We start from the raw sequence: 21,109 nt of genomic DNA, 5'->3' as shown, positions 1-21,109 counted from the left end.
TCTAAATTCTTTTCTGCACAATAGATGCCAAGTCCATATGTATATGACGTGGTTGAAATATTTTGAATGAGAAGACATTTTAAAAGAAAACAAATCCCTCTTGCAATTAAAAACCAGAACTGACCGTGTTTGTATTCTACAATTTTTCATTTTTTTTCTCAAGAACAAAAAAATATACTTAACACATGTTGAAACGTGATTTTGTATATTTTCTTACTGGACACTGTTGCTCACTGCTTTAATAAAATCTGCAATCTCAGAAAGTTTCAAGCTCAGATTCTTGGCAACCTTGACATTATTTAGAATTTATTCAGTAAATACATCCTGATAATGATATAAAAGTAAAATGTCCATAATGAAAACTGTTGAAAACCTTGGAAAAGTTACCAAGAAGATAGCCACAGCAAAATTCAACAGAGTCATATAATCTCCGTGTGGTAGCAAACGCTTAGTCAAATACCTGTGTACCCTTGTTGGGAGCGAACTCCAATACTTGCTACATTGCGATTATGCTGTGTATGGTAATTGTAGTATTTAGCTGGCAAGGGAAATAGATGGAAGGCATGGGTGGCAGGGACAGCGGGAATGTCAACTCTTATCTTAGTTTTAGTTAACCTCTGGAGAGCCTGAGGGTGAATTATCAATAGCTGAAGAGTACTTTTTACCCCCAGTTTTCCTCTAATGAAAAATCTCTATATTTGATTTCTCACTTTGGAAGCGAGAATAATAAAGGAGTAATTGTAGTGTTGAACTGGACTGCCAAGGAATAATCTCAAGAACAGTACAGCCTGAATTGTGCTTATTTCTTATTGCCGGTGAATTCTTCCATTTTGTGGCTTTTCTTTTGAAAACTGCTTCTTCTGTGGCTTCCTCCTGCCCCTCATCATTTATTTGGACTACATTTGAAAGGTTCACTTTAAACAATATTTCTTCTCTTTTGCTTTGGGTTGTTTTTTAAAGAGGAGCTTGGAGAATCTCTCTCAAATGATGCAAGTTTCACCTCTTTTCCTACAGAATAATGAATAGTGGCAAGTTCTGAAGCCCGCTGCTGTTGTTGAAAGCCTGCTTACTGCAGGGGTAGGAGCTATGAGCTGGAGAGAACATCTTCCTTTCATGCAAGTCAAAAAATGGACAGCCACATGGATGAGAATAGAAACACCATTCGTGAAAATTCATGATTGATTGCCATTCTGAATTTTGGCCTGTCTGGGTTTTCTAACAGCATTCCAACTCTATTGTCAAGTGAAAACATTTCCTTACAAGACAATACTGCAAATTAACCCGATTCTTCAAAATTAACCTGTTCCCCAATTTACCTTTCACATACATTGCAGTTAAAGGTTTCTGGAATTGAATTCTTGTGAAAAATATCAGGCAAGTAACAGTGGAGCCCAACATTGTATTTGAAACTACAAATACATAAAATGCAGGAGAAAGCCATGAAATATCCTATAAGAAAGAAGTGCACAGAAAACACGCCTTCAGGAGGGTTGCGACCGCTAGTCTTGAGTACTTGCCACCTGGCAAAAATACCTTGCTCTCAGAGGATTCTGCAGGGGGGTAGAAAAGATTTTTAGCAGAAATATTCAAAGATCTCTTATGTGAATGGAATCCTTTTTTTAATCACACAGGACTAGGATGAACAGATGGACTTCTGCGTGTCACGTAATCCATCCCCTGCCTGAAGCAAGAATTGTTACACTTGAGTCGCTCCAGCAGATGTTTTTCTAAACGGTTCTTTAAAGACCTCTAATGATGAAGATTCTGTAACCTCCCCAAGCATTCTTTTCAAGTTTTTCTCTATTGCTGTAAGAATACTTCTCTCAATATCTAACTTAAATCTCCCTTGCAGCCTGTTGCTACTTATTCTGGTAAGGACATAGGCAATAGGTTATTCTTACATACAGCATATTTTTACATATCTGAAGATTACCAGTGCATCTTCTCTTCTTCATGCTAAGCAGTGTCAGTTTCTTCAGCCTTTCTTTATTGGTTATAGTCTTTAGATTTCTGATCATTTCCATTGCTGGCCATTAGACTCTGTTCGACTGTCTAGTTGGAGTGCTCCTTACATAGTCTGATACATACGGAGCTGGGTCGTGTGGCAAGCAGATTTGGGCCAGCGCGTCCCTTCAGCCAGTCAGGATGGAAGAAGAATGAATGAGATGATGCTTCCTGCGTCAGGAAAGAGCAGAGCTGCAACTCTGGAGTTGTACCAATCCCAGCTCATCCTCATGTAGGCATGTTCTCCCAGAAGAAGCTGGGATTCTGAGGAAGCAGACAACTGTTGGAGTTGCAGTGTTCGCTTCTGAGCATTATGAGTGAATAACGCTCCATTTTTTGTCCTGTCCTGTATTGTGTGTAATGCCTGCCATGGAAAGCTTTATGAATAACTTGGTTAAATGAAATTCTGGGTTTTATGCCTTGCAGAAAACAATAAAAGCTTATCGTAGTGCTGGAATGCATTATCAATAGCATAGCATGTATGCTGTTGTTGTTCCCTCCCCCCCACCCCAAATACGTAAAACCATTGTAAGGAAGTCCTCCCCCCCCCCCCCCCACCTCCCCCAAAGCTGCATTTTGCTACTTTTCAGACTTAGGAGTAGCTTTTAAAAAAAAGCTACTTTAAGAAAAAAAAAATCTTTATTTAGGGAGAGTTAAATATTCCCTTATTTGGGCAATGGTTATGTGCCCTTCTTCATGCTGCTTAGCATGAAGAAGAGAAGATGCACTGATAATCTTCAAATATGTAAAAAATATGCTGTATGTAAGAATAATCTATTGCCTATATCCTTACCAGAATAAGTAGCAACAGGCTGCAAGGGAGATTTAAGTTAGATATTGAGAGAAATTTTCCTACAGTAAGTGCCTAATGAAAAATCTGCCTTTCCACTGTGAAGGGTTTTCCCGAGATGTTCAGATGCTAAAATGGGATATGTTTATCACTTCTATCTTAATTTCACAGGAATTAAATTCTTTATCAGCGTTGCAGGAGCAAACAGTAAGCTTATTTAGGTGCATTTGAAGATAAGGCTGCACCTGGAACATTGTTTTTGAAAAGAGCTTTATTTCAATTGCTGTGGAATATCCTAAAAGTGGTGGGCAAAAGCCATAGGTAGTTCAGACTAGCGGAATCAGCTATACTACGCCCATTGCTCAGTTATCGAATAGCCCTGTTGACTTTGATAGAACTTTTCTGGCTTACCCCGGCTAATGATCAAACAGTAGAACTTTTTTCACTAGTATTTTTACAGCTTACGTTTGTATCGATGTCTTACTGCTGATGTCAATCAACCTTTATGTCTTAGAAAAGGCTAAGTGAATATGAGACAGAAGACAGTTTTTTAAAAATGGATAGCATAAAATGAAATAGTTAAATTCTAGCTGTCATTCTACCAACTACAAAGGGAGCTACTCATAAACATGATTTACAGTTTTTGATGTCTACAAAAATATCACAAGAATAGAAATTATTTCAAAAGCAAAACGCTGCAGAATACATTGCACTTTGTACCCCTCTTGAATTTCTCCAAATTTTTCAAGCCTTGAGAGTTAGAAGGTCAGATTCCCAAATAAACAGTATTTAAAAGTTTATTCAATTATGGTATTTCCACTGTGACATGGATATCTTTTGTTTGGGAATTTGATCACAAGTGGAAGCATATTCTGTACCTCTTGTTAAGTTTGCCCTCTGGCTTGCCAAGATGGGATAGTCTTATTTCATACATATCAGCAAATAGAATACTTTCTTCTGAGTGTTTCTCCTATTTTTCTAGCAGTCTTTTTTTAATGGGATGCCTATTCTTTCATATAAGAAAATTCCAGTTAAGGAATGATCTTGTGGTGTTCTTGGCATTAACTCGTAGGAAAAATATTAGCAGTGTTCCTTTTTTCCGTATGGCCTGGGCATTAGAGATGCCAGTGAAGTAGTGGGATGAACTTCATGAACCTAACTGAAGGACATATATCTCTCAGGTTGCACTGAATGTGTAGGATCACAGCTTACCACAGTGAAAAAATGCATTTGTTGGTATAACCCTTCACTGATGGAAATGGCAGTAGTTCTGAGCTGTTAGACAAACTTCTATAAAATCTCAGATTGGCTTAAATGAATGCTAATAGTAGCTACTGTAGATTGCTTCATATTGGAATTGAATTTACTCAATGCTAGTAAAGTTTTAAAATCCAAAAGAAAATAGCCAAGAGCAGCACGTATTCAGATGAAGTATTTGGTCATGCATGTTTTCAAGCAGCTGTTTTTATTTTAGGTTTAATTTAAAATACATTCAGCTTAATTCTGTGCTCAGAATCATCAAAGCCCACCAAAAGTCCTCAGATTTTGTTTCATGGAGATCATTATCAAGTTCTGAGCAATTGTATGTTTATTACTTTCATATTTTGCGTTTCTGGGGTTTCATATGCTTACCCAAGGGCATGGTCTAACTCAAAGAATAACAGGAATCGGCATGCTTTTCATTTACCCTTTTTCATTATTGCAGGCATACTATAGCAAGACCTGTTTTACAAACAAGCCAGTTTTACTTTTTAAACTTACCATGTTTTTTATTAGGCTACTGAAGGTTTTTTTAAAAAAAGGTGGGGGGCAGCAGGGGGAGAGAAGGGATTTTGGTCTCGATTCCCATTCGTGCTATGGCTTCTTTATAAAAGTTTGTCATAGAAGTTGTATAAGTAGGTCCTTTTAGCAGCTGGTCAAAGCAGCAGCAAGAGGCCACAGTGTAAATGCGAGAGAAGTTTATTTTTTCCGGTGAGATTGTTGCACCCCTGCAGACTGCTGTCCACTTCTAGTGCAACTACCTGCATCCACAAGCACTTTGGCCCCATAGCATTTCTCTTGAAGTACTCTACACCTCGGTGTAGCTCAGAGTAATGATGCCTATAGAGATGATAGAGGTAGAGGCAGTAAAAATTTTATGCTACAAACTACTGCCCTCCCATCCCAAATACACGTCTTAAGTTGAGGGAGCGCATCTAGGATGCAGGAAAAAGTTTTCTCTTTATGACCGTTCAGTCCTTTTTCTCTCTTGGGCTATGATGATGGCCTTTGTAATGTCGGTTCTTATCTACGAGAAAAAAAATTGGATGCAACCCTTTTCATGTAGGTAATCAAATAGCAGTCTACTAGTATCACACTTTGCTACTGTTAATCAGTGCCGTTGATTTGATGAGCTGTCTGAAGGACTTTGAGCCAGCTGATTGCTATATTCTAGTTTTTATTATGTTTATCCTGTATGTTTATTGAATGTTTGCAGAATATTAAAGATATTTGCGGCCTATTTTAACGTAAAATTTCAATTAGCTCACAAAGAGAACAGGCCAAACTGAGCCCCAGGTATGCTGATGAGTTGACATCAGTAGAACTCCATTGGTGTAAGTGTAAAATTCCTCACAAGTTTTGGAGAAATAAAAAAACCTTTGCAGATCATGATTAAAAAAAGAAAAGCTTGAATTTAAGAAGTGGGAAATTATTTAGTGCTAGTGTTGTAAGTTGATATTGTTATTTTTTGCTGAGAGGTTACAAGAGTCTGCACCGAAGCTACTTGCCTATATCTAGTATTTTGTGCTACCTTGCAGGAGTCTGAAATGGAAAACAAAATTGTATCTACAGTTGATTCTTTGTGTGGCAATGGAATGATTTCCGGTGCATATATGTATGTATGTGCACGCACACACACACACCCCTACACACCATCCCTTTGGTTTGTTTACTGCAACCAGATGATGTTTTTATCATCGCTGTCCTGCTAAGCTTTTGCTTCAAGAATTTGTTCCTAAACCAGATGCTAGGTTGTAACCCAGTATGTGCTGAAAACTGACCTTTTGCTTGATTTATTGGCTGAATTTGGGACAGTGTAGCCCCAGAATTTGTAAGTCAGAGACCTTGATGGAAGCTCTTTTTATGTCAGCATTACAGTGTTCCTATTTATGTAAGGTTAAAGGAGGAATGCCGTGCTGTGGGCACCAAGATCCATGAATGACTACTCCCTTCCCTGTTTTGCCCTAAGGGTCTGAAAATGGCTGTCTAGTTGGACGTGACATTGACGATGCTATGAAGAAAAAGGCACGTAAGGGCTCCCCCAAAACTGTCAGTTCACAAGGAAATCGTTTATGGAGTTGATAGTGATGTTAAAGGCCTTCAGCAGAGTGCTACTGTGGAAGGTTTGTGTGACAGAGCTGGCCCATTGGGACCGAGATATACATGGGACCTCATGGCAAGGGGAGGGGTATTTTAACAGGGATACTGCTCAAAAAGCGTCTTTCTCAGTAGAGGATCGTGGCAGGAAGTGCAGGTCTTTTTGCAGCACAGCCCTGGTGGTGCCTCTTTAGTACCAAGATCCAATGATTCAGGCATAGCTGGATGTTGGAAGTAGCAGCACTGTGCTGTGGGTACGTGAGATGCAAGTCTTGCGTTGGGGGAGCGTGAGCTGAGGGCAACTGAGTGGGTCCCAGGCTCAGACCATGAGACTTGGCAGATCTGCCACTACCACAGCCATCAGGTGATGGAGAAAAAGCCCAGTGCCATCTAAGAGCCTCGGTTCACCAGCTCAGGCAGCAGGTCAGAGAACAGAGATCAGGATTGCAAGCTAAGCCAGCTAAAGGTAAATTACTTTTTTCTTTTCCTGCGTTTTACGTTATTGTGGACCTGCTTTTAGGGGGCAGTGTCCCTGGGGACCTATATTGAAAGGACCACTGGCTTAATTTCGCTTCAGTTTGAGCCAGTACTTGCAGCTGGAGAGAAAAAGAAATAAAACTCTTTTCTAATGGGCTGAAGGAAATACATGTTATTCATGAAAAACTCCTGGTATGTGTTTTGAGAAACAGATGAGCGTAGACCATGTAGCTCAAATCAGCTGCTTCCAGTTCCTATTTAAGGCAAGTAAAACAATTATTGAGCGAAGCAAGTCTGTGTATTCAGGGCAGTTTAATTACAGCCTTAAGCAATAAGTTCAGTTGCATTGATGATTGCCAACTCCTGTTGCTATGCTAGGCTGCTGGGTGGTCTTAGACATTAACCGTGTGCATCGTGCCTGGATTGTCTACGGGTTTGGGTCTGCATAGGCAGCTCTGGATCCACAAGGATGTTTGTGAGACCGTACTCTGGTGAGGTTTGTGGCCCAGTTTTGCAAATCCAAGAGTTGTAGGTAGGCAAGGCTAGTTTCAAATCATGCAGGCGCTTTGCCAGAGCTTTTGAACAGAGAACGTGATTTAATTGTCAGAGAACAAAATGGGTTGTCAGGAGTTGGTGAGTTCCAATCCTGTCCTACATGTCTGCCTTAGATTTGTTAACCTCTCTCTGTCTTAGCCTCCCTGTCTGAAAAACGGGGATAAAAATAAGAGTCATCGCCTACTGTGAAGTGAAGGCTGTGAGATGGAAAAGTTGTGATATCGATAAATGCCGCTCAAGACTATAGCTAGAAGTGAGCAGGATACTTCCTAGTAGCAAAATAGTCTCGCAAAGAACATAATTGTCCCATAAATGCTGTGCTGTACTACCTGCTTACAAGTAAATGGGAATGTTTTGACTAGGAACCTTTACTAAGCACTTCCTAGATATGTTTGTGTGTGTGTGCTTTTTTATTGTTGTTCAAGAGCCATCTGAATTTAACTGAGGGATTTTTTTCTACTGAAATTCATCTTTTCTATTTCTTTGTCTTTTGAAAATGCTTCAAATGGGTATTGAATAATAGCAATTGAGGATTATCAAGTAGTGACTAAAGTATGTTTACTAACTATGCAAAATTTCTATTAGTCTTGGCACATCTCTGGCCTCCAAGCTTTCGCTGGTATTTCAGCACCATGCAGTGGCTTAGCCCTCACAGGGCAGTGAAGTCCCATGTGCTTTTTGGAGGTAGCAAACTAAAGCACAGAATCATCGTCTTGTACTGCAGACTTGACTAGCTGTAAGATAAGTCCATAGTAAGGTACCCAAGGGCTGGAGAAAGCACAGAATTGAAGCGCTCACATACTTGTTATTTGCTTCTGCTCTGACTGCTGGTCCCTTTCTGCGCTTTCTTCTGCTGTGATTAAGGATCTACACGTTTAGTAGAGGGTTCCAAATTTTAAATGACTTACTCTTAAGCACCTTTTGGGGAGGGGGGGAGGATTGTGTTTACCCTTATATGACTCACTAGAAGTCACACAGGGAGTCAAAAAGTGAATTAAAATGTTCTGATACCTAATCCTGTGCCCTATTCTGTGCGAGTTCTGGTTTTGTGCTGAGAATCCGTTTCTTCTGACTTTCTGCTTGTAATCTGCAGGCTTTAAAGTGCTCGTACATTTCCTGTGCTGCTTTTTAAGTGGTGATGTGATACATAGCATGCTGCTTCACTGCAGGGTTGATAAAGCTTGATTGATTCTTGACACCGTTGCTCACACTAATTCAGCATGGTGTTAGAGCTGATAGCTCATAGCCAGTCAGTTACCAGCAAAAGGTAATTAGTATCTGTTAAATGGACGCAGTCACAGTTTATGGAAGTGACTGTGTAACTCTCGCTGAGTATGCCTGATGTCCCTGCTTAAATTTGTCAGGTCTTAAGCGAATAGGACTGTTAACATTGCAAAAGGACACTTTTTTTGGATTACAGTGTGTTTTTAAAAGTCAAAATATTAAATTTTTGATGCCCTCCAGCTTGAAAACATCCTGTCTGATTTTCTTCAAGTTTTCTAGGGTTGTTTTCCTGAGGTCTTAAACAAAGCCTGAGAAATGTCTAACCAAAAGACTCTTTTTTTTCCCCCTTGTACAACTTTATTGGAAACGGGCCAGACAAGTACCTTAATGGACTTCAGAAATTTCAGTGGGCCACCAGTGAAGAAATGGTTTCTAGACTAGGAAATAACGACAGGACTTCTTGGCTAGATACGATGGTTTAAAGTCGATCATCTTGTTTTTGCTTTAACAAAGGATGGATGAGAAATAGGGCTTTAAATGAAACAGGTCTGACAGCTATAAATGAGAAGTCAGGTTCATGGATCTGTTATAAGCATTTTTATTCCTTGTTTTCTACTCTGTTTATTTTCAGTGTCCCTCCTTCCTAACAGTAAGCCTCCATAATAGCACCATTCTTGCACTATGAGCATAATCAAAGTGAATGCTACAGTGAGCAGGCAGTTTAACATGATACTTCCTTAAGACTTTCTCCTTTATTTATCTATTGGTTCTTGACTCCTAAGTTTAAAACAGCATGCAAATAGTAAATAAATTTGGCTTAATGTCTTACTAGAAAGATCTCTCTCTTGATGAAATGCAAAGGTACAATATTAAAGGTCTGATTTGCAGTTCAGACTTGAACTCAGAGATCCAGAATCTATCTAGTTTCAGCTGCAAAAATGGTCAAGCAGTAGAAAGACATTTATGGTTTTATATTCCTAAACAGTTCCCGATTAATTAATCATTGTCGTAAATCATCAAAGCATCCTTCCTTTCACCGCGTATGCAGTATTGGAGTCTGCTAGCCACACGTTTAGAAACCAAAAGCCTGATGCCAGAGAGACCTTGTCCCAGTAGACGTGACAAATCAGACCCCCAGGAGAAGTCGGGGTTTAGTGTTCTGTGAAAGGTCCCAGTCCTCTAATGGCGAAACTCCCGTTAACATCTGGCTGAAGTTCCGAAGTGAAGGGAAGAAAAACTTGACTATTGTGGTGTTTGTTTTAAACAAAACACAGCTACTGGATTAGAAGGGATTTCTTTAGGAAAACAGAGAGAAATTTTAGAATTTGCTTATAAATATAACGTACTTGTCTTGACATGAAAAATGTCTTTTAATACTTTAAACAAAGGCTGCTGCTGCCCCTGATAATCGTGCTCTATAGTATTACTACAGGTCTCGAATAATTACTCTTGTCTTTAATGTCATCTAAAATTACTTAATTTGTGTTCAGGAAAAGAAAAGCGAGAGAAGACATGTTGACTTTGGCAGCAACTGTCAGCAAGTGATAATTGAAATGGTTTATAATCTCATGAAAAAGAGCTAAATGAATGTGTGTACTAGTCTTTTGTAATTATTATGTTTCTGTTATCTGTAAAATGGGAAGGTCATTCTGACAGTCTTTGGAAGTCTTAACATTATCATTGATATGTTTATTGAGGGAGTGCAAAAACTTCCAACATTATTTCAGCTAAGATGATAACATGCAAGTATTGCGGCCTTCTGATTTCCTACATATTTTCATTAGGTCATTTTCATAACGTCTTTTGGAAGAGAAAGCTTAGAGGCCGGCGTTTTGGCTCCCCCAAGAAATATTTATATTAATGATGAGCAGAAAAAAGAATAATTTAAAATTTTTGCTGAAAATTGGTGAACCTTTGTTTTGCTGCTCTCGATTACAATTTTAGATAATTATTTTCTGGGTAGTTATAGCTATGCTCTAAATAAATAGGCTGTGCATAACCTTTCTCATAATCTGGATCATCTTTGCGGCATTAGACAGCCCTAAATAGGGATGCTCTGTCCCGTGTAAATGTACCCCTGAACGTACTCAGATGTTAATTTACTGTAGAAGACAACTGTTTTTCTCAAAGAAATTTGGAGTAAATTCTTCTTTTTTTTCTTAGAGTATATTTTCTCCGTTTAGTTTCCTAAAACATGATTTTTAGCACGTATCTACCTTTTAGTCCTCTTTTAAAAGGGAGACCCACGCAGAATACATAATGGTTTTGAGAAGCGTTTCAGGTTATCTGTGAACCTATGTGACAAAAATTGTTATATAGTTAGATATATGATTCATGTAATATTTTACAGACACCGAATCAATGTAAGTCATGGAGTAAGCAAAAAAAAAATACTCTTATTCTATTGTACTCTTCATTGCTGCCTTTTGGACGTACTGTGTAACACCAGCCACATCACAACTACTGAGAAACAGTTCTGTGCGCGTTATCTAAATACTGGAAACAAAAGGCATCAGTTTAAAGGTGTCTTTAGGATGAATATACTAACAGACTCAGTGCTGCACATTGAGCCGATGATTTCGGAGAACTGTCAATGACTATTCTTATATCTGTTTTTTATCATCAGCTTGAGCATCCTTTTCAGGGCTCTTTTCAAATTCTTCTTTAGCCTCTGAATTTCCTGTTTACATTTGCTATGCCATTTTTCCTGGGCTTTTCTGTCCTCCTCAAAGTGATACCCTCAAGTAAGCGCTGCTAAGTTCAGGAGGACAATCTTCTGTGGCACCTATGCACGCTGCATTTGTTGTGTACGTAAAGAACAAAATTGCCAGGTCTCATTGCAGAAAGCCACCAGAACAAGACCGGAAACATGAATGGGACAAGACAGGAAAACAGTATATTCTTGATACAGACTGTTATGGATGTCAGCGGCTGGGTAGTTTCAAAATGCAGGACTCTGGGTCTAACTAATAAGTCTTTAGTATGAGATTGTGCTAACTCTCAGCTTTGTGCTGGGAAAGAATCCTTTCTTTAATTATAAAATATTTTCCATTATAGCGGCCTTGGCTGTAGGCCTGGTTTTGGCCAAACCATTTCTTTTGAATGGAGCAGGAGTATGCTGCTCTTCACGTTGGTTCACTTTGTCATTGGGCCAGCTTGTGAATCGTGTTGCTGAGCAGCTGAGTCTCACTAACGCCAACAGGACTGACAGCGTCAAGAGCGGTGATCAGACTAGGTACGTTCCGTGAAAAGGATTCCCAGCCTGTCTTAGAGAGTTCTTGGGCATCATCAAGATCTAAGGTACTGTTCAACATTGCTAAAATTGACTTGAGTGAAAATGGCTTCTTTATAGCTCCACTTGATTGATATCTGGCATAAAGCAAACTGAAGAGAAGCACTCTTTTTTTCTGAGTAAGAGTATCTAGAAAATTAACAGAGTCTAAGGAAAGTTGTCTCCCAGAACTACTTGTGACCTGGCTGAGTTGCTGCTATGATTCCTTCTGTTTGTCACTCCCATGCTGCCAGGGGCTACCAGCCTTCCCCACAGCCGGTGACAGAGAGGTCATTAACCCGGTTAGCTCAAAATAAGCCTTGTTAGCCCAGCAGAACCCTGATGCTGACTCTTATTTGGCTGATTTGAGTGAAACAGGCTGAAGAATAGCTCCACTGTGTCCTGGCAGAGGAGGTGAGGTGATGCCAGCCCTTGCTGCCTTGGAGAGAGGATGGCAGCAGTCAGTGCTGTGGCTGATGCCTTTGCTTAGTGCAGCAGTTCATGCTGGCACCGGTCCACACTACCGACGTCTCTCTGCAGCACTTTACAGTTAAGTCTGTAAAACATCTGTGTAGTTGTACAGTTTAGGGAAGCCATAAAGGTATGTGATTGTGTTTTAAATTTGTTTTGTATAAATGGTTCTATAATCTGCATGATCTTTCTGTGCTACTTTCTATACTGGGTTATTGAACCATTTGAAGAACAAACTTTGAAGGGCTTTTCTTAGTCACATTAGTGATAAAAGAAATTCTAGTAATATTTTGATAATTATTTCCACTTCAGAATGAGAATAAATAATAAACACATTGCCATTTTGTTGTAATGTAATTAATTTAAAGTGGTAAGAGAAACTTAAATGAAAATATATTAATTTATTTTCTTCTTAAGTTAACTTTAAAGTTTCCTAATTTTTCTGAGAACTTTTGAAGTGATTCACTTGGATCAATTCCCAAAAGAGCTTCCCTTCTATAGTAGGTTATTGTAATTAAATATAAAATTGAGCTTATAGGCTGTCAGTATCTAAGGACAAATGTCACCCTTAAAAAGGACTGACTGTCAGAAAGATTAGTATTGGATCCTGAGGGTATCGTAGGGGAGGAGGAGGAGGGAACCATCGTTGCCTCTCAGGTGCAGTTCCTATGTTGTTTTGGCTTTATAAATGACAACCACTTCTCTTTCAGTTAGGTAAAAATATGTATACAATTTGTATAAAAATACATTCCAGAAAATCCTCACACAATGGCCAAAGCTATTGACTTGTGTGTGCTTAAACACAGAAGTTTTGCACATTCAGAAAAACTGTGATAGCTTGCTATCTGACCAGCGTAGGCAATTTTGAAAGTCAGCAAGGGTAAAAGAAACATCATTGCAATTTGCAGTGAAAATTTGTTAGAAATAAGCTGTATATAATTACTGAAATGTCCCGAGATCAGTTAATTTCCAAATTTTACCTCCTTCCTGAAGATCTCAGTTACTATCCCTGTGAACAAAACGTGTTTTCAGACTCAGTGGAACTTGAAGTGGGCTTAATGACATGTTGAGTTGCTTAGCTTGGTACAAGTTATCTGACCGCTCGTTTCTAAGGATACTGTAGAATAAGGCCCTAAATTCTAATTACTCACCATTTGCATTTTTAATTCGGGCGACGGCCTTGTAGAATTTGCTTCTTTCAAATAGCTGCTGCAGAATTTGACCAGGGTGTCTATCCGGTGGTAATGCCTCATCTGCTGGAGACAGAACCAACAAAAGACGACGACAACGTATATTCACATAAGCACAAAACGTCCTAAAGCAGCACTGGGCATTTTTCAAAAACCAGTTTCAGGCCTGGCTTGCAGAAAACTCCTGATAGTCCACTTTTGCTGAATAGTTATCTTTCCCAGTGTATACAGTAGCCTGAAAACTTGACCTCCATATTGGAAAAGGAAGAAACAATAATTCTTGTTGAATAGATGAACGCTTCTCATAGGACATCCAGGGGCACTGTTTGACCTTGTAATGCCTCAGGTTGGACTGGTTTTAGAAATATATAACAGGAAGTTGATTACAGTCATGTAAGTTGTTTTCCTATAAATTCTATATTTGAAACCTGCTGCTGTTTGAGTTTGAGATGCTTGTGTGATTTGATAGCCTATGCAGTATTGAAGAAGCCTGTGACTAATTAACTGTTGCTCTCCGCACACGCACCTCTTGTTTATCTGTGTATCTGTAAAATGTCAGTGTATTCTGAGTTTTGAAAAGGGGTTTTAGGACTGCATATATGCTCTTAGTCCGGTTCCCTAGCCAGTTGAACCTACCAGGCAGTTAGAAAGGTTCTCTGATTTTTTTGGCTCTCTTTCATTGAAGGAGAGGCCATAACCAGCCTTTTCGCTAAGAGAGAGGTTTCGTGTTTTCCAGTCAAAAGATTTAGGAACCACAGTTTTGTGATTTGCGTTTGCTCTGCTGGTGATGTGCTTTCCAGTTCTTCTGGGTAAGTGTTGCCCCTAGCAACTCTGTTATATGACTGAAGTATAACTGGTCTCTGGTTTTCTTTAATCTTTCCTTGACCTTGAAATGACTGCCTAAAGTTTATAGCCCTCATTTCTAGCTAGGGAATTTATAAGAGCTTTCTGGATTTACTGATTTCATGTTCCAGCTTTCTGAGATTCTGAATAGCCCTTGCACACTACTTATTCCCATTTGTATATGGGATGGAGTCCCCAGAAGAAAGTGTGAAGGCCTTGAATTATAGCTTCCTGATCATTCTGAGAGCTGGCATCCAAATTTAAACAGATCTCATTTCCAAACCTGTCTGAGACAGGAGACACTGTCAGAGTTAGCTGTTGTGACAGACTTTCTCTGGCAGTTAGGGAGAAGCAAGAGCTTGGCTCTTCCTCAGAGCTTGACTGAAGCATGTCATTCTTGTGAACTGTACAGGGGACAGTGTTTTCTTGGCTTTGAGCGCAGAATAGTAGCCTAAGCATGCAAGGTCATAGAAACTGCTGGGGCTAAATTAGGTAACTGAAAATGGAGTTCAGATCAATTAACTAACGTCAGCTATGCTAAATAGTGATCCGTTACTTCTGCATTCTCACTACTGAAATACTTTCCTGTTGGTTTTGGTTTGAGGAAGATGGTGAGATATGCAGAGGAGTAACAGGAATCCAGATGTTTCATAAAAGTATCAGGATGAGCTGAATCTTTTTGTGCTTATCCAGCAGTTTTCAGAATACGTCTATAGCTTCCATGTCTTTCCTCAGAATGTGGGCTCTTCTTTTTACAAGACTTTGTTGCATATGTTTCTGGCACGTTTCTATACCGATTCCAAAATTAACCATCAAGATATTACTGTAATTCAAAGCATGATTAACGCCAAGTATCTCCACAAGCAGCAGAACAGAGAAAGCCTCATTTCTTATGGATTTAAGTCTCATGGTTGGATTCTTTGATGTCTAATGAAGTGTCAACTCTTAACAGAAGCTTTTCCTGCCCTTGAGAAATTTATAATGCCTCTCTCTCTCTCTCTCTCTCTCTCTCTCTCTCTGGGGAATCTCTAATATCTAGTATTAAGAATTGACCTCTTTCTTTGTCTAACCATCAATTTGAACAAGATTTGTAGGAAGTTAATTTACATTAAATCTGTCCAATAAATTCAAAAGTTACTGAGGGGAGAATGCACTCCTCCCGGATGAAATACACCATATTGTTTTAGGAAATTGAACTAATAATCCCATAGTTGATATTTATATAGGGCTGAACTTTGCTATCAGCAAAAGCTGCGTTTGTAATTTGTAACATACACCGTAAGAGACGCAGCACAGTTAAGAGAAAATTAAAGGTTCTCTACTCTCTTTCTGTCTTTTCTTCACTGTGTGGTAGGATTTTGTTCATTGAACTACGGGCAGCGACAATGAGCAAATGGTGCAAGGTTTGCCCTGGCTTACCTTTCATCAGAAGTGATTCCACTCATCAGTCGAGCACTGGAAAACAGCATTTCATAGTAGTACTGGAATGATAGATTACAGCTGCTGCAAAGGAGAGAATTGAGAGGATTTTGTATTTAGATAATGAACTTTGGTTGATGGCTCAGATAACAGAAAATGACAAACTATTTGTGTTGGTGTCTTGTGCACAACGTATGTTTGACTTGAGTTTTGATATCAGACAGAAAAGTCTAAAAACTTAAACCTGATTTCCCGGTAACTCGCAGTGTTTCCTGCTTCTCTTACTTAAAACTTGGCAACTGGAACCAACAAACCCCAGCTCTAATGTGAAGTGCGTTTGCGCGGCTCACATGGCGTGGGTATGTGCACAGACACCTGCCAAGCTGTGAGGAAGCCTCATCTTCTTGTCAGAGATGTCACCAAGACATTGGATTTTGGGTGGAGCTGGGATGGATTATATCTCGGGGTGGGGGTGGGGGTGGGGGGAAGGGAGAACTTGTGGAAAATGTGTCACCACTTTATTAACAACTCAAGGCCTAATCACTAGAAAATCTTGTATTTTAAAATACTAAGCTTCTCATTACGAAATCAAAGAAAATTACTTATTGTGAGCTGGTGAAAACGTCTCCTGCTTTAGGGAGATAAGATTCTCTCAGTATCTAGAAGGGCATGACATTTTTCCCATGTTTGATTATATTAAGTATATTAAATATGACCTTAATTTTTAAGGTTGTTCAAGCTGAAAGAGTTCAAAAGATTTTGAATGAGATTTTTTTCAATTTATTTTGTTAAGCCTTTGCAATAATTGTAAATAGTCATTCTTTTAAAGAACAAATAGTGAGAGGTCAAATAATCCTTCCTGTATATATGAGTCTTTATTTCATTACAAAGGGAAATTCACAGGGGAAGAAGTGTAGCTAAAGGTTATCAGAAAGATACTTAAGAAGAATCCTTGGTATTAAAACAAAAAGCTTTAAGCCCAAGAAAAACTAACTATTGATAATTCGGAGGATAATGATGTATGGAGAATACTAGTTTTCAACTCTAGGTCTTCACTGTTAGAAGGCAGACTCGATTCAATATCAGATACAAGAAGAATGACGTTAGTATTTTTATAGTTCACGAGGGATGATTATCCATCAGTTAGTGATTTGTGATTGGCACGCTTATTTTTAAGTCTAAAAATCAGAGGCAAATTAGCTTAGTCATTCTTTGTGTTGATTCTAGAGTATTGTGAGATAACTAAAAATTGAATTTAGCAAGAGAGCAACAGGTTTTCTACTTCTGCCCATTTTCGTTATTAAATTTTAATTTTTTGTTATTAAATTTTATCACAGGTGTCTGTAGTTTTTTTGCAGCCAATGCTTTGGAGTTCTCTTGCCTTGCATAACAATTGGTGTTATTGTGCCAAATCTTAATGGCCATTGCTAGTAGAGGAATCTTAGCTTCTGTGAAAAATAATCACTTTGCTGCACTTAGGGTTTAAGAGAAACCATGGAAATAGTAAGTCTCGCATACCAGGAAAGAAACCGTGGAAATAGTAAGTCACACATACCAGGAAACAATTAACAAACTCCTAGTCGTTATTTTTAGTAGCGGTATTTTTCCTGGTGGTTTGGTGGTTTGATTCATGAGCTCTTGAGCGCTGGATCCTGGCAGCGCTGTCCGGCGTTGTCATGAGGAAGGGATGTGAGCCCTCCACCTGCTTGCCGTGGCCTACAGAGAGGTAATCGGTAGCGGGAGGTCGCAGACGTGCCCCTTCCAGAAGGTGCCAGGTTTGCTATTTTGAAGTGACGTTCCCCATGCTTTTCAATTTACCCAGCATCTCCTCATTTTTAATAAATGCCCGGGCTGCACGCTTAAGATGGCGTTCTCTATGTGCGTGTTCTCGCTCTTGGCCTCAGCTTTAGGGGCGAGTGTTGGTAAACTGATAAATGTGTGCCCTCACCCTCCCCCCGCGCCTGCGGACCGTTAGGGCCTCCCCCCTCCTCGCGCGCACGGACCGTTAGGGCACCGCCCCGCCCCCCGCGCGTGGGGACCGTTAGGGCACTGCCTCCCCCTCCCCGCGCGTGCGGACCGTTAGGGCACTGCCCCCCCCCCCCGGCGCGTGCGGACCCTTAGGGCACTTACCCCCCCCCCCCCGCGGACCGTTAGGGCACTGCCCCTCCCCCCCCCCCCCCCCCCGCGCGTGCGGACCGTTAGGGCGCTCTCCCGCCACCCGGCGAGCGTTGTGGCCCCGCCACCGACCAGCAGCGCTGTGAGGGCGAGGAATTCAGTGTGTTCCTCTTCGCCCGTGCTGGTGTTTCCTCTCAGCGCAACGCAGTCCGGATCTCAGCTGAGACGTTTAAGAGCTACTTGCTATACAGACGATAGATTAGTGCTGTATCTCTCATCTTGTTAATCTCGCTTGAGGTTAAAAGGTTTGTGCCGTAGTTTAAGTTATGCGGTATTGCTGCCGTTTCTTGAATTAATAATGAGCAGAAAGGCACTAAAAGGCCCGTCAAGCGAAGAAGTGTGAACGCGATGGGCTGTTTCATTGAACTGCGTACTCTCCTTTTAGTGGAGTAGAACTGGTTAATTTTTTCCACTGAGAAACATTTTGTACTAAAACACCGTGGTTTAATTTGATTTGCAGGAAACTTAGTATCATTTAAAAGGACAATTCAAAAGTTAAGGTTTGGCATAGAGGATACCGATGCCTTTACAGTTTAAAGAGTCATTTTATTTCTGTATTGTCAAAAATACAGATCAAAACAAAACGACTGTTTTCATTGGGATGCTTAAACTATTGATTCACAGCAAAAGCAATGACTCTAAATCTCTTTGAAACTTCTCACAGGAAAGCCAAAAAAAAAAAAAGAAATCAAGTTCTCCGTTAAAAAAAAGAAATCAAGTTCTCCGTTGCTAGTGCACGTAAGAAACATACTGCTTTTCCAAACAGTGTTAGTTGTTTAAAACTCTCTTAAGCAAACCCATAGTGACTTGATCTGAGAAGTATGTTATTTGAAGACATGATTTTTACTGACAGGATGTAACCTAAGATGGATTTTGCAGAAACCTATGCTGGGAATTTGATCTGTATGTTGTAGGAAACCTGGGAAACCCAGGGCACAGAATAGAGAACAGTCTGTGCAGGAATGTGGCCCAGCTGTGTGATACTTCTGTCCAGCTCCAGAGGGTTCAAAAGGCATTTTTTGTTTTATATTTTCATTTGCATAGAGTGTTTTCTTTCTTTCAGAAGCTTAGAAGGGACCGAAATAGAATATTTGAGTTCACAAAGTTCTGTTTTAAAGTAATGCTGTGCTGGTCTCTGGTGAGACCAAAACAATATACACAGTGTGTGCTGCTGAGTGAGGTGGCTGGCTCCCCCTCTGACTGCCGGTGGGATGTGAGGATTAAGCCAGTACGTTTTCATTCAATTGCTACAGTTTTGTATTCTTCACAACATATTATGCTGGAGCAGGCTGAAGTCGTACACCTAAGATTGATGTTAAGTGTCATGCCTCTGAGGCTTCTAACTTTTCATTTCCAACTGGCCTGTTTTCTCAGAGGAAAACGTCTCTTAGATTTACATAGTTTTCCTGGAGGAAGTGAGCAAAGAGAGATTTGAGGAAATTGTCCTATATTTGCACTAACACAGGTATATACAACTTAGTGGTGGAAGGGGGCAGAGAGATTTGAAATCATCTGTGCTCTGCAGTCATCAGCAGATGGGCAGCCATTACTCCGCAAGTGTTCTAAAGATGCAGTAAGATGCACAGACCAGCAAGAATCCTCTCATCCTGGTCATAAAGTAAAACTGAAGGTGATACCAAATTAAATGTTGTGCAGGGTGATGGATTCTGTGCGTCTTTTCATGTTTGTTTGAGGACTTAAGGTAGGTGAAAATGTTAGAGATGACTTATTTGATTAAAAAGGGAAAAGCTTTGTCCAACTATTGTCACTTAAAGCTGTTACAGCACAGAAATATGGCAGGATGCAGGCATATTGTCAGATCTGCAGTGCGCGGAGGATAAACACAAGTTTCACTTTCTCCTGCTCTTGTATAACATCCCCTATGAGAAGGCTCCAAGGAGGACAGTAAGGGCAAGTGGCTAAGAGGTATTAGTGTCTTGAACCCATGATCCAAGGCATTGGTGTTTCCCAAAGCTAGAAATCCTCCTGGTTATGTAGCTCCAAGAAGAGTGATTTTTGTTATTGACAATTGTTTGTTTATACCAATTTCTTTTGCTCGTTTCCTTGTTTTACGGGAGTATCATGTAGTCTCATCCCAGTTGTCTTCTGATTATAAGCCTGCTCAAACTCTAAACAGGGTTAAAGACTATTCTCTATATACAAGCTAGGCATTCCACCAAACTCTGCATGCTTTATAAATTCCAGATATGTTTCTAAATAAAAGTTGGGTTTGGCAACACTTTCATCATTCGCTTTCAAATCTATACTAAACTGTTGCCATTGCAATCCGTTTCCAGGTGTTCTGTAGTCCAGGTATCCAGTGTCAAATCTATGGCTGTTGACTTTATACTAGCGGTACTCTGTGCGCTGCCTGTTAATTTGGTCGTTCTTATGCAGGGGACTAGTTTCTTGTTCCTGGAAACAAGAATTCTTTCTTTCTCTTCCCCAGACACCTTCTCTTGCATTCAATGCAAACCGCAAGGAACAAGCTGACCTTTGTGCAATTGTCAATCCGTTTCTCCATTCAAACATGGTTTTCCTTTCCCTTCCTTTCATACAGGTTGATAAAGTGTGTGGACAGCCCAAACAACAAGAAGGGAACCTGTTGTCAGACAATATAGCGCCGGTGAAAGAAGCGACTGAGACCCAGACGCTCGTGATGGCTCACGCTAGCCTGAACAATAAGAGAAGGTAATCATAAGCAGCACTTACTTGGAAATAAACTCTGTTGCCCTCAGCTTGTGCTAATGGTTCCTCACAGAGTAGTGTTTAAGCCAGAGCCACAGTTCTGTTGTCTTGTCTGTGCTCCCTCCAGCCATTGCCATCCCTGATGGCTGTGCAGATGTGTATGTGGTGTTAGGCTGCAGGTCTTTCCAAGAAAAACTGCTTACAGGCCAGACTTGATGTCTTTCAATGAAAACAATTGAAATCTTTTCCCAAATGAGGTCTGAGTAACTTCCACAGTTGACTCTAAAGCGCTATGTTATTTAAAATACAGCTATTCAGGTCTTTAAGGACTTGGGTTCATCTTAGGAGGAAGGGGAAAAGGAGGTGAAGGAAAGATTCATTCCCATGACACAAAGTCAGTCCGTTGTTCCTCAGAGATGGGGAGGAGGGATTAGATCTCCTCTTTCTCACTGCTGTAGGTAATAAGAGCCCCTGAAATCTGCTTAATTTGTTATGCAAGGGAGCAACAGCAAAACCATTTATGTTTAGGCTTCTTGTGTCCATTTTGGCTTCTGTTTTTCAACTGCATGCTAATTTAGACACTAGACAGCTGAATTATTGCCCTTGGTCCCAGCCCTGGCCTAGGTATCCTTGCTCCCAGATCTT

The 21,109-nt window shown here is 40.1% G+C and overlaps 1 protein-coding gene across 1 annotated transcript in view; it reads left to right on the top strand.

Moving 5' to 3' along the window:
- The window catches only part of LOC104143560 (glypican-5), a 397,244-nt gene that overhangs the window by 115,753 nt on the left and 260,382 nt on the right, over positions 1–21,109 (top strand). The window contains exon 4 of the mRNA XM_009674126.2: positions 20,337–20,467. Coding sequence (XP_009672421.2) covers positions 20,337–20,467 — 131 coding nt within the window. The remainder of the gene's footprint in view (positions 1–20,336; positions 20,468–21,109) is intronic.

This window comes from Struthio camelus, chromosome 9 (assembly GCF_040807025.1).
Source record: "Struthio camelus isolate bStrCam1 chromosome 9, bStrCam1.hap1, whole genome shotgun sequence".
Classification (NCBI taxonomy): Eukaryota; Metazoa; Chordata; class Aves; order Struthioniformes; family Struthionidae; genus Struthio; species Struthio camelus.
Note: the sequence above shows the minus strand (reverse complement) of the source record. Positions and strands in the feature narration are given on the sequence as shown.